Source organism: Oncorhynchus mykiss, chromosome 8 (genome assembly GCF_013265735.2).
Source record: "Oncorhynchus mykiss isolate Arlee chromosome 8, USDA_OmykA_1.1, whole genome shotgun sequence".
Lineage (NCBI taxonomy): Eukaryota > Metazoa > Chordata > Actinopteri > Salmoniformes > Salmonidae > Oncorhynchus > Oncorhynchus mykiss.
The window spans coordinates 30,903,981-30,918,572 of record NC_048572.1 but is presented as its reverse complement, the minus strand read 5'-3'; the positions used below and the strand labels follow the sequence as shown (position 1 = coordinate 30,918,572).

Sequence of the window (14,592 nt, the reverse complement as noted above, 5' to 3'; positions counted from 1 at the left end):
CAGCATCATGTTGTGGGGGTGCTTTGCTGCAGGAGGGACTGGTGCACTTCCCAAAATAGATGGCATCATGAGGTAGGAAAATTATGTGGATATATTGAAGCAAAATCTCAAGACATCAGTCAGGAAGTTAAAGCTTGGTCACAAATGGGTCTTCCAACTGGACAATGACCCCAAGCATAGTTCCAAAGTTATGGTAAAATGGCTTAAGGACAACAAAGGCAAGGTATTGGAATGGCCATCACAAAGCCCTGACCTCGAAATGTTTGAGTTAAACAATTAATGAAACAATTTAAAGGCAATGCTACCAATTACTAAATGAGTGTATGTAAACTTCTGACCCACTGGGAATGTGATGAAAGAAATAAAAGCTGAAATAAATCATTCTCTCTACTATTATTCTGACATTTCACATTCTTAAAATAAAGTGGTGATCCTAACTAACCCAAGACAGGGAATTTTTACTATGATTAAATGTCAGGAATTGTGAAAAACTGAGTTTAAATGTAATTGGCTCAGGTGTATGTAAACGTCCGACTTCAACTGTACATTAAGTTAATTATATTTTTAAATATTCCCCATGTAATGTTAACTATGACTTCCCCTCTAGGTCATTATCAACAGTCGAGGACTTCTCTACTCTGTGGTGCTGCTGCTGGGTTCTGTGGCTTTAACGGTGAGAAGATGCTGTCCTCTGTAGCTCAGTTGTTAGAGCATGATGTTTGTAACGCCAGGATAGTGGATTCGACTCCCAGGACTACCCATAAGTAAAACTGTTATGCACGCGTGGCTAAGTTGCTTTGGATAAAAGCATCTGCTTAATGGCATATATTATACATGTATTACATTATACTACTGACCAGAGTCTTACTTTGTATAGAGACCACAGTATCTATGTTTCTGCCACTGAACAGTCTGCCAGTGTATTCGGCTATGGAACCAATGTTTTTTCAAAGGGAGTCATCAGTTGACTGATGATAGACGACGGAGAAGATTGTCCAACAAAAAAACACTCAGGCCGTCATTGTAAATAGGAATTTGTTCTGACTTGCCTAGTTTAAATAAATAAATAATATATATATATTTTTAATGTACATATGCAACTTTGAGTTGACGGACAAAAACTGACAATTGATGAACGCATATACAATTGAATCCATGTTCTTGCCCCTCTGTGTGGCCTTAGATATGTATTGGAATGGTTCTGTTTTGTGGATATGGATAATGCTACTGTTTTGTCTCAAACTCTTCCGTGTGTGTGTTCGATTTAAAGAGGCACTATACAGAAATCGCTAATTTCCTGGTTGCTGGAAGTATCTGCACCTTTCTGATTTTCTCACTGAATGTTATCAGATCTTCAACCAAAATCTAATATTAGATAAAGGGAACCTGAGTTTACAAATAACTACACAAATTGATACATATTTGATATATTTAATTAACAAAGTTATGCAACACCCCATGTCCCTGTGTGAAAAAGTCATTTCCCCATAACACTCACTAACTGGTTGTGCCACCTTTAGCTGCAATGACTCCAACCAAACACTTCCTGTAGTTGTTGATCAGTCTCTCACATCACTGTGGAGGAATTTTGTCCCATTCCTGCATGTAGAACTGCTTTAACTCAGCAACATTTGTGGGTTTTCAAGCATGAACTGGTCATTTCAAGTCCTGCCACAACATCTCAATTGGGATTAGCTCTGGGCCATTCCAAAACTTAAAATGTGTTGCTTTTTACTCATTTTCATGTAGACTGTGATGGTTTGGGGATGCTTTGCTGCCTCAGGACCTGGACGACTTGCCTGATTGAAGGAACCATGAATTCTGCTCTGTAGCAGAGAATTATACAGGAGAATGTCAGGCCATCCTTCGTTGAGCTGAAGCTGATGACTGAACACAATGATCCGAAACACACAAGTCTACATGAAAATGGCTAAAAAGCAAGTTTTGGAATTGTCTAGTCAAAGTCCAGACCTAATCCCAATTGAGATCCATTACGAAAATAGAGTGCAGTCAAAGTGCAGTATAACTGCAGTATGCTGCAAATACTGCATCCAAAGTTGTTTTACTGCAGTAATTTTGCATTGTAACTGCAGTTATAGTTTATAACTGCTGTTGAACTACAATATAACTGCAGTTATTCTGCAATTACTGCACTTTTTTACAGCATTTTCAAAACGGCAATCTTTTTTTTGTAAGGGATGCTGTGGCAGGACTTGAAATGAGCAGTTCACGCTTGAAAACCCACAAATGTTGCTGAGTTAAAGCAGTTCTACATGCACGAATGGGACAAAATTCCTCCACAGTGATGTGAGAGACTGATCAACAACTACAGGAAGTGTTTGTTTGCAGTCATTGCAGCTAAAGGTGGCACAACCAGTTAGTGAGTGTTATGGGGCAATGACTTTTTCACGGGGACTTTCGGTGCTGCATAACTTTGTTTATTAAATCATTATGTCATTGTTGTGTTACTTGTTCACTCAGGTTCCCTTTATCTATATATTAGGTTTTGGTTGAAGATCTGATAACATTCGGTATTAAAAATATGCAAAAGTAGAGAAAATGAGAAAGGGGGTAAATACTTTTTCACGGCACTCTACAGTATGTGACAAAACAAGCCAGTATCATGTAGATAATCATTGTACCGTCTAAACCGCTGTGATATTTTTCCACAGCCACAAATATTGTATTTTCGGCTGTTTTCAAGCTGGTGAACAAAAGCAAAAGACACAAAAATGAAACTGAAGAACAGGACGCATAGAAAAATAGAACAAATCTCCCGGTTGTTAAGACCTCCTTTCAATGTTAATGGCAGATCTGTAACACCGTTGGTCGGTCGCCCAAAACGTTACATATTGCAGCTTGAAGTGCTAAATTGGTGTTATTGAAAAAGGTGTCTAATAAGCTCAATGACACGAATGGAAATCATCATCATTCGATGAATTACATTAACAGGTGTCTTAATTTAATTAGCTAATAGTTTCCCATTTGTTTTATGATCATATGCTGAAATAAGGTCTAACAATTTAGAACATTTTATAAATGTAAATATTTCTGTCCCATTCTAAACCGTGTGTATGCGGGCTTGCCTTCTTGCACATGCGTGTGTGTGTGTGTGGCAGAGACAGATGAACAAAAGTGTTGCCAGTCATTTCTTGATGAACCATCAGCCACTATTCAGGTGAACATGCAGAGGTCTGATGTACCTCTGACTATGGTTGCGTTCCCCTGCTCGGACGTTGCATGCATCAACCAATGTTTGCGTGCCATGTCATCAACAGTCGAGCCACCAGTTTGCTATAAAATATGATGTGGTTAGCTGATACGTAATATCAACCATTGTAAGATAAGACATTGTAAGGCATCAAGGCATTGTAAGATCTGGCATGCGTCAGCTACGCCTGGGCATAGGAACACACCCTAAGTATGGTGTGCTGTGTGTGTTCTACCTCTGCAGGTGGGGGGGATCCACGTGAACCACTGGAAGCTGGATCTGAAGCTGGGTATCTACACGCTGGTCCTCTACGCTGTCTTCCTGTGTTTCTCCATCATGATCGAGTACAACGTGTTCACCTTCGTCAACCTGCCGATGTGCATGGAGGAGTAGCTAGACCCTGCCCACCCACGCTGACCTCTGAACCAGGATGCTCCATCCCCTCAATCCCAGAGAGCAACCAATCACAATCAACCTTCTTCGCCGTCATCCACTACATTACTAACCCTTGTAACTGAATCTCCTGTCTGTCTGACTCCATCTTTCATTGTCATAACAGACCTGTTGACCTCTTGATCTGCTCATTGTCTTTAAATCTGTCTCTCCCTGTGCTTGGACTCGCTTTCCCATGAGGCTTTGTTCTGAGGAGTGGATGGACGCCTCTCCATGCCTCAAACGTCCTCCTCTCTCTCATCCAACAGACAGGACCCAGTGTCAGACTACTCTATTTTCCATTTAACCCCTCCAACTATCTCTAGTCTTACTGTGCTTTCATTAGCATTCCATCAAAGGCTTTAGAATTAAGGGGATCCTACAATACCTACAGTCTCCCTCTCACAACAACCCACACATACCTCAGGTTAGGGTTAGTCGTAAACCCCAACATTGACACTCGACCATTTCTCCCACTCTCCCCCATCAAAACCTCTTCTCTTAACCTCCCCACACCACAGATCTACCCAAAGACCCTAGGAAGAAAACACAACCTCACCCTCTCGCCCTCAATCTCTACCTCTCCCCCAAATCCCGCTTGTGCCCCCACCCTTTGGAGGAGGAACTTTTTTTCTACTTCTACTCGTTCTGGCCTGGACCCCTCTGGCATGGTCCAGGCTGTGATAGTTTCCTGTTTCCACATCACTACGTCCCACCCCACTGCACCAGACACTCATCGTCACTTCTCCCCATCACCTCTTAAGAAGGACATTTTGTCAGGAATCTTTATGTAAAATGAGTCTGCGGTCAACTCAAAGCTGAGACTGAAAGAAGAGCGCATATGATGTATATTTGCAGCACTGCACAGTGTTAAACTTGTAAACATGTATTATTATTATTTTTTTTTTTTGTACCGTGTGGGTTTTTGTTTTTCAAACGGGAGTTTAAAAAGGACTCTGAAATATGTAGAGGAGCGCTTGTTGCAATCATAAAGGACGTTGCCTGTTTCACAGTAAGGAATTGCGCACAGAGAAAATGCTTTTCTTGCTTTTTGCTGTAAGGAGATTTGGCCCTCCTCGAAGGCAGGGCGGCTCGCTGATGGAGGCGACTCTATAACCCGTTGTGCTGAAAGTTCAGCTGTTGTTTTTTTCCCCTCGATCCGAGACTGATATCTCTCACACGCACCCTCCAACTGCAAATCACTAAAGAGAGAAACGACTCACTCCGGATCTTGGGGAGATGCGACCGATACGTCACTGAATGGAGGGGGGGGGTACGGTGTCATCTTTGGAATGGTGTCCATATTAGGACATCTTCGCACAGCAGCATGGAGAAATGTGTATTGTATCACAGATGATCGGAATCGGTCTGTTCTTCTCATCTTCTGTCATTGACCCCCCTTTGACCACTAGGGGGCAATGCTGCCCCCTCACTCTGATCTGTCTGTGCATGGCAGGGGTCTTAAGCAACCACAGCTGTTTGGTTATCAGGGAATATTTGGAGCCTCTGAAGTTCCAGTAGGTGGCGCCATTGGTGGTGTTCGCTCAATGTTAATTACATGTAGATATTGCACTTTAAAACAAGCAAAGCCGTCCTCTCATTCTGAGTCAACTAGTGCTTCCTTTGAGTGTATGTATGTACATTATATGTGAGTGTGCGTGCGTGGGGGTGGGGACACACCCGTGAGCACACAACAGTCTGTCTGCAGTGCATTGTACTTACTGCTCCTCAGCAGTACGAAAAGTGATAGGCTGAGGAGCGTGCGTGCGTGCATGCCCCCCCCACCCCCCCACCCACTTTACAAAAAACGGCAGCTACAAGCTACTGCAATCTGAAACATTTGACATCATGCAAAAACACCTGCGGAGACCGAGTCTACAATAAGCTGGAAAAATTTGCTTTAATAGGGGAGTGTTAATGACGAAAACATGACCTTCCCTTTTTGTGTTGGCAGCAGGTACTTGTATATGCAATCTCAATGTTATGCGTTCTGTGTGTTGGAATTAGAAGGGCCCCTATGGAGGTTGCCATAATGTTAGGGGAACATTTGAGCTCGCTTGTGTGAATGACAGCTGAGGAACCGAGCCAGAGGACATGGATGGAACGTTCTGGAATGGGGGATTCTGTGTGTGCGGGGGAGTCCGACCCTCCTGGCACAAGGGCATTATTCAACCACCAACTCTACCTGAAGACCAGACCAGAGGGGAAGGACACCAGCCGGGAAGCTGGGAAACCCCCCCTCCAGGCTACAGATGGTTTAGTCCAGTGTACTCTGAACTTTCTGGAAATTCTCCTCCAGGAAAGACAACTTTGTGAGATGAGATCTCATCTGTGCGTGAGTGATGAACCTGAGTAGCAGACATTTTAGGAGTTGGACCCCTAAGCTGCTACTCCCGGGGGAGGTATTTGACTCTAGCTGCGTTCTCTTGGAAGGAGGTGACCACATAGGTCCTCAAGACTCTCCCCCCCCCCCCCCCCCCCCCTCCCCATCCTCCTCATCACATCCCAATGCCATCAATGCTACCCCGATCGTGTGTCCTCCACCCTGCTCGACTGTCAATTTATAGCAGTTACCCTCACTGCACAGTATGCCCCCCAGTTGGTCTTTTCCCTGTAGAAGAGTGTAAAAGTATTCTCTACTAGTGTCATTTGGATTTGATTCTCATTGTTTCCTTCTTGTTAACGATTGTCGCATTCTCAATCTTTTCGTTTGTTGTTATTAACTGTACATACAGTGGGGCCCGAAATTATTGACACCCTTGATAAAAATGACAGTATAAAATAAATAATTCAAATACTGAGCTAAATTGTATGCAAAAAAAAAGGGGAAATTATGTGATTTTATACTAATATAATTGCTCAGAGAAAGAGATTTTGTTTAGCAAGTAATATATAGGGTATGGGTCAAAATGATTGACACCCCTGTTTTCAATACTTCACTTTGTGAGGATAACGGCACTGAGAATTTTTTTACACATTGGGAGGAATCATAGACCATTTCTCCATACAGTATCCTTCCACATCCTTGATATCCTTTGTCTGCGCTTATGGACGGCCCTCTTCAATTCAAACCACAGGTTTTCACAGGAGACTGAGATGGCAATTGCAAAATGTAGATTTTGGGGCCCATTTAACCATTTTATTTGTGGATTTTGTGTGCTTGGGTTATTGTCTTGCTGGAACATCCACTTGCGGCAAAGTTTCAGCCTCCTGTTAGAAGGAACTAAGTTTATTAACGGTGAAATTGGACCCCTGCTATTTTCATCAAAAAATATGACTTTTGTTAATTAAACAAAATCTCTTTCTCTGAGCAATTGGTAGTAGTATATCAGTATAAAATCATAATCTCCCAATTATTTGTTTGCATACAATATAGCTTATATTGAATTATTTATTTTATACAATATTTGTATCATCTTTATCAAGGGTGTCAATCATTTCAGACCCCGTGGTACATATGTACAGTTGAAGTGGGAAGTTTACATACACCTTAGCCAAATACATTTAAACTCAGTTTTTCACAATTCCTGACATTTAATTCTAGTACAAATTCCCTGTCTTAGGTCAGTTAGGATCACCACTTCATTTTAAGAATGTGAAATGTCAGAATAATAGCGTAGTGATTTTATTTCAGCTTTTATTTCTTTCATCACATTCCCAGTGGGTCAGAAGTTTACATACACTCAATTAGTATTTGGTAGCATTGCCTTTAAATTGTTTCATTTGGGTCAAACGTTTTGGGTAGCCTTCCACTAGCTTCCCACAAGAAGTTGGTGAGTTTTGGCCCATTTCTCCTGACAGAGCTGGTGTAACTGAGTCAGGTTTGTAGGCCTCCTTGCTCGCACACGCTTTTTCAGTTCTGCCCACACATTTTCTATACGATTGAGGTCAGGGCTTTGTGATGGCCACTCCAATACGTTGACTTTGTTGTCCTTAAACCATTTTGCCACACATTTTGAAGTATTATTGGGGTCATTGTCCATTTGGAAGACCCATTTGTGACCAAGCTTTAACTTACTGATTTCTTGAGATGTTGCTTCAATATATCCACATAATTTTCCACCCTCATGATGCCATCTATTTTGTGAAGTGCACCAGTCAGCAAGGCTGGGATGGTGCTCTTTGGCTTGCAAGCCTCCCCCTTTTTCCTTCAAACATAATGATGGTCATTATGGCCAAACATTCTATTTTTGTCAGACCAGAGGTCATTTCTCCAAAAAGTATGATCTTTGTCCCCATGTGCAGTAGCCTATAAGAAGTTTCTAAAGCCATGACATAATTTTCTGGAATTTTCCAAGCTGTTTAAAGGCACAGTCAACTTAGTATATGTCAACTTCTGACCCACTGGAATTGTGATACAGTGAATTATAAGTGAAATAATCTGTCTGTAAACAATTGTTGGAAAAATGACGTGTGTCATGCACAAAGTAGAGGTCCTAACCGATTTGCCAAAACTATAGTTTGTTAACAAGAAATTTGTGGAGTGTTTGAAAAATGAGTTTTAATGACTTAAGTGTATGTAAACTTCCGACTTGAACTGTACATTTTTGAACAGCTTTTTGGGTCAAAGGAACAAGCATAAGCATCCCACCTGAGTTGATTCAGAATGTCAAACGTTATTGGGGGTTTGTTGTTTTCCATTGTACATTTGCGTTTGTCATTGGTTTTAAGTGGTGGGTTTGGGTTAACACCTATGTGGTCGTGTCCTTGGACCAATCCCAAATGGACCCCTAGATCCTACGCATTGTGCACTTGTGGAGATCTGAGAGGGTTCAACAGGTGTAAGCAATCAGTAATAGCTCCACATAGCCACCTGACGTCCAGGTTCAGTGCAAGTTTCACTATATTGCGCTAATACTGTTATAGGCTTTGAGGTTTTGCTCGATTTCGAGGGTTCATTCTGTTTGGGTGTGGCTTGCCCTGATTGAATCATCCTTGTTGGTCAGGATGTGTTGCACCTGTCGCCTTGTTAATCAGCCAATAGTTTCACCTGTGCTGGCACAGTGTTCCAGTGGAAATTTAGATTTTGGAAGAGCTATACGGCTGTTTAGCAGTGGAGGCTAGTGGGAGGAGCTATAGGAGGACTGGGTCATTGTAATACCTGGATTGGAATAAATGGAACGGTTTCAAACGTTGTTTCTATATGTTTGATACCGTTTCATTTATTCCATTCCAGCCAGTACAATGTCCTCCTATAGCTCCTCGCACCAGCCTCCACTGCTGTTTAGCTATTCCTCTTTAAGTTTGTAAACAAAGCTTTTTACTGTATCTTGTGTCTCACCTAAGTTTTGTGCGTTTTCTTCCTTTTAATTTGTCTGATATCAGGCAAGTCTAGTGGGCGTCCATTGTGGGTGCTAAGACGCTACTCGGGTGGTTTGCTTGGCCAGCACACCAGTCAGTAGGCACCCACATGGATGCCTCTCAAAACACACTTTGAAACCAAACCTGTTTCGCTCTGGTTGTCAGCGGCTCAGTTGTTTGCGCCCAATTTCTTTTGAGCAACGATTTGTATTTATTTTTTGGGGAACGTAACAATACCAATAAAATCCTTGGGTCTCCACAAGTGAAGAGAGCATAGGGTCTAGGGGTTGCCTTGGAATTGGGCACTGGTTGCCAGGTCCTGAAAGTAACAACGGCACAGCAGCTCACACTCCTCCTACTGTTTGACTATTTAAACTCATTCAACACACACATCCACCCACATTACCAGTTTATCTGCCGCAAACGTTTATTGTCAAATATTATTTTAATTTTAAATAAGTCGAATTTAGATACCATAAATCATGTCATAGCTCGGCATTAAAAATACATGGAAACCATGTTGTAGAAAATAAAAGAGCACACACAGCCACATACACCCAGGGCAACATTTACTTAGTGCCAAATAATTAGAAAAAGTGTAACAATTACCGTAAACCTCATTATCAACCGAGTAGTTTGGGTCCTGAATGCTGATTGGCTTAAACAGCATTTAGTCGTGTGTATATCGGGCAATATACCACGGGAGTGAGGTAAAAATACTTGTTTACTGTTCTATTTATGTTGGTAACCAGTTTATAATAGGAATAAGGCACCTCGGGGGTTTGTGGAATATGGCCAATATACCACAGCTAAGGGCTGTATCCAGGCACTCCACTTCACGTCAAGCGTAAGAACAACCCTTAGCCGTGGTATATTGGCTAATATACCACACTCTCTCAGGCCTTGTTAATTATAATCTGGTAGTGTGATTTTAATTTGAAATGTATCATTGTGCAAAGACAAAAAAAAATACCATACACCTCATTATAATCTGAGTGACATTTTTAAAACTTTTCTTCAACAATGTGTGTATAAAGAGACCCCTATTTATGTATTGCTCGGGTAACTAAACTCTAGTTAAATAACCACCTCTTTATAACACACATTGTTTAACCCTCAAGCTACTGACTGGGGTCATTGTCGAATATTTAATGACTGTCGATCAACATGTTCTTAACAAATCTAAATCATTGTTTTGTGTTTATGTATGAATATGGACTTTTTAAAGACACCCAGGCAAAAACACCCAATTCTGCTTATAGTAATTTGATAAATGGGACCTTTATTTGAATCTAGGTTTCTCTGGAGACATGGTAACAAGTTATCCACACCACCAAAGGGTGGAGGGGGACCTGTATCATGGATTTTGACCAGATAGACAGATCACCTGCAGACATATAGCTTCCCATGTACTCACCTAAGATTGTACTTTTCTATACCACATATCGTATGACTGTACAAAACCCAAATCACCTTATTTTTGTGCATATAAAAATCTGCCTATGGTATACAAAGTCTGCCAGAGGTAACAACACAGAACTCGGATACACTCTGAATCTACATAGAGAGCTGTATTGGTGTGTATTCTCCGAAAAGTTGTTATTCTAGGGCAAATCTAACGTATTTATTTAAATCCAGGTTTCTCTGGAGACATGAAGTTCCACATATCATCAGAGGGTGGAGGGGGGCCTTATGTACCCACTCACCTATGGTTATAACTACGTGTGACCGTGGTACAAAATCCAAATTAACTTCAATATAAACCAGTTACCCTCTGAATGTACACATAGTGCTGTACAGGCCGTTATCAATGAAACATCCCAATAAGGTGTTATTTGGTTTACTATTTGGTTGTAATATCATCACCTCTTGAAGAGTATAGTCAGGACTACACTTGGTCGATTATTCCACATTTAGCTCTATAATCAGAGGTATACAGCAAGTAACTGCATGCTTGTCATGATCAGAAGACATCAATTGATCATGTATTTTCAGATACGTGAGGGGAGCCTATCCATTTGGCATGTAGCTAGATAAGCAAACAACATGTGTCATTTAGCTTGCTTCATCAGAGATTAGGCTTTTGGAAAGAGCTTGACATTGGCAAGTCCTCGTCCTGGTAAAGTTGTCAATTAGACTACTGTCATCACCACTATAGATGGTAAGCAAATCAATAAGTATGTGACTGACCGGCTTGATTCAGTCTTGTGTAGCAAATTTTTTTAATATATTTTTTTACATTGGATAAAAATAGACTCAGAGCTAGAAAATTGTATATCATACACTACAGTTGAGGAACAATGGGAAAATAATTCTGCTTTAAAAGTTGATAAACTTGTTACCTCAAAATGGCCCTTGAATGTTTAGGTAAACCTACTGGAGAGCTGTTCATTGTCTACACTCATTCAGCATCGTCCACACCCTCTTAAGCCTTAGCCCCACCCACCTCTTTAAGGATTCACATGTCAGGCCATGTGCCAAGCAACCAAAGAGTTCAAGACTAAAGGCTGGTTTATACGACGTCTGTCGACAGTGGTCACAGTGACATCATGAACATTCTATTGTTTAACATCAAACTTGTCGTTGTCATTGTGAAAAAGTATGAGCACAAAAACTACAAGCTGCATGACATCAGCAGCCTGGTAGTTTAACACCAATAAACCCAGCCGTTTAAAAAAAACTATTTAGTATATGTCAAACTAGCAAACCAGGCAACTTAAAGCAACTTAAAGCAACTTTCTAAACAATTAAACAGTTCAAATATTGACCACATTATATAGCTGACAATGTCTTCACTTTAGCTCATTTGTCTTCATCATTACAGGAAAATAAACTCGCAACAATATCAATATTTATAAGTTAATGGTGAGCCAATTACAAAAAAAATATCTTTCTACCAGATAATTTTTGAACTTGGACACTGTCTCTTTGGCCTAACGTTAAATACTAATTTGCAGCTCATGTTCTTCACATTACTGTTTCTGCTAAACACATACTTTTGCAATTCTACTACGTGATATATATATATATTTTAAAGACGCGTTGGAAAGGATTACCTACACATACTGACCAGCTCTTGTTATAGACAGAAGGGTGCTAGATGGCAGACCAATCCAAACTCATCTCTCAGCATGTCCAGCCCATCCATTCTCTCAGCCAATCATGGCTAGCGGGAAGATTCTTGCCTTTTTCTGTGGCTAAACCAACTAGGCTCGTAATTGAACAATTTTATTTGTGTTTACAGATAGCATACAAGTTTGCTATTAAGGCACATTAAAGTTTGCATGTTCCAGAAGGCATTTCTACCAAAAAACAGGTTTTGATTTTTCTTTTTAGGTTTATGTTCAAATGCTTCTCCTGGGAAGCGGTGACGCACGACATATGCCTAGTTTCCTGAAACAAGTCACATATTTGAATACACAGCCATCTAGTTTATCCCCTGAAAGTTAGCTTGTTAACTAGCCATATTGACGTGATCTATTCTTAGCTATGTAGCCAATCTGACGTGGTCCATCCATTAATATAGCCTATCCTGTCTGTCAGCAGCAATCGTGATTAAACACTTAAAAACAATGTTGAAAAGGGGATAATGCTAGCCAACTTCGCTAGGTAGGTCTATGTTGGTTGGAGAAAAAAGTACATACTTTGTACAGTTGGCTAAACAGTGCTAAGTTTCTACCGGTAGCTTGCAAAGTAAACATTATCAGCTAACTGACAGTACATTGGCAAATGTACCTTTCTGCTGCTTGACAGGCAGACATAGGATGAACCTTAACCACTCATACTTGTCAGGTATAGTTCACTTATATTTTATATCAGTTATATCTAATTAATGGTGGCCTATATTGTGAGGCTAACCTCATGAAACTGAAATGACATGATCAATTGATGTTTACTGATCATGAAAAGCAGGCAGCTACTTGCTGTATAGCTCTGATGATAGAGCTAAAATGTCCTCAATTGTTTTGCATGGAATAATCTGAAATGTGTAGTTCTGACTATGCTCTTCAAAAGGTGATGATATTACAACCAAATAGTTAACATGTATTTAACAATCCCTTTGAAACGGTGCGCAGTTGTCAATGGTTTGAGCGGAGCTGGGGGTCTCCTTGCCTCCCCAGCAGGCAAATTGAATGCTCTGCATCTTATTGTGAGGTTTTATTAATAATGACCTATTGGTGTGTATTCTCCCCCAAAAAATATTTTACTGAAAATATGATAAATACCAGAATTCCTATGATAACCAATATACTTTATGTGCAAGTTGTTATGATATACTAGATGCTATACCCTTTGGTTTAAAGTAACTTAAAGGATTCGGGCATGCTTTTTTGATGCATGCGGCCATAGCCCCTACCACTCCCATTGTTTCACTAACATAGATGCTAACGCTGGCTGCGGGGTAAGTAGATAAAGAAAACTAAGCCATAGTTTTGGTCAATGTCTCTCAGGGTTAAATTATTTCAAATGTTGGTGTACTTCCCCCTTTAAATGGCAGTGAATTTTACCACAAATTAATATTTTCTTCAAGAAACTGAAAACTAAATGATACTATAGTAAAATGGTAAATGAGCTTTTCAGTACTAATTGTACTTTGGAAAAAAGCTGCACATTATATGAAGGAAAAATACATTTTCTTTTTGCAAAATATGTAAATTAACTGTAATATTGCTAAAATAATAGTCCAGATAACAATAATGACATGTCTAATGATGTTTTGATAATAAATAAGGTGATCTTTTGCTGTGATTGTTAATGAATAATTTCTTATTAGGGTCAAAATGTCACTTGATGGTGAAGAAGTTTCACTTTTCACTTTGTCACGCTGTTAGATTGAGGTTTACGGTATTTTTTGCTCTTTGCACAATTTGTTTGCGCTATGAAAATGTTGCCCACACACACACACACACACACACAAACGTTTAATAACTAACTATAAGTACTGAACATCGGAGTGGAACCATATGTAATTCTCTTGAATGAATGCGACCAGATGCACTGTGAGCTCAATGTGATGTGGGAGTCATTTGTCAACCAATAAAAATGGGAAAACATAATAATAATCATATTAATTATTATTATTATTATGATAATACACTATTATTTATATATATATATATATTATACACACACGCACACACAAAAGTCTGTGGACACCCCTTCAAATTTGTGGATTCGGCTGTTTCAGCCACACCCGTTGGTGACAGGTGTGTAAAATCGAGTACACCGCCATGCAATCTCCATAGACAAACATTGGCAGTAGAATGCCCTTAATGAAGAGCTCAGTGACATTCAACGTGACACCGTCATAGGATGCCACCTTTCCAACAGTTCATCAAATTTCTGCCCTGCTAGAGCTGCCCCGGTCAACTGAGCTGCCCCACTCACTACCGAGTTCCAAGCTGCCTCAGGAAGCAATGACAGCACAATAACTTTTCGTCAGGAGCTTCATAAAATTGATTTCCATGACCGAGCAGCTGCACACAACCCTGAGATTACTATGAGCAATGCCAAGCGACGGCAGGAGTGGTGTAAAGCTTTCCGCCATTGGAGCAGTGGAAACACAATCCCTGGAGTGATTAATCATGCTTCACCATCTGGCAGTCCGACAGACGATTCTGGGTTTGGTGGATGACAGGAAAAAAAGC

General features: G+C 40.5%; 1 protein-coding gene across 1 annotated transcript in view; it reads left to right on the top strand.

The window, feature by feature from the left end:
• LOC110529773 (sodium/potassium/calcium exchanger 4) overlaps window positions 1-6,442 on the top strand; it is a 77,579-nt gene extending 71,137 nt beyond the window's left edge. Inside the window, exons 16-17 of the mRNA XM_021612293.2 lie at window positions 608-673; window positions 3,455-6,442. Of these exons, the coding sequence (XP_021467968.1) occupies window positions 608-673; window positions 3,455-3,604 (216 nt within the window). The 3' untranslated portion in view covers window positions 3,605-6,442. The remainder of the gene's footprint in view (window positions 1-607; window positions 674-3,454) is intronic.
• The last annotated feature ends 8,150 nt before the right edge of the window (window positions 6,443-14,592 follow it).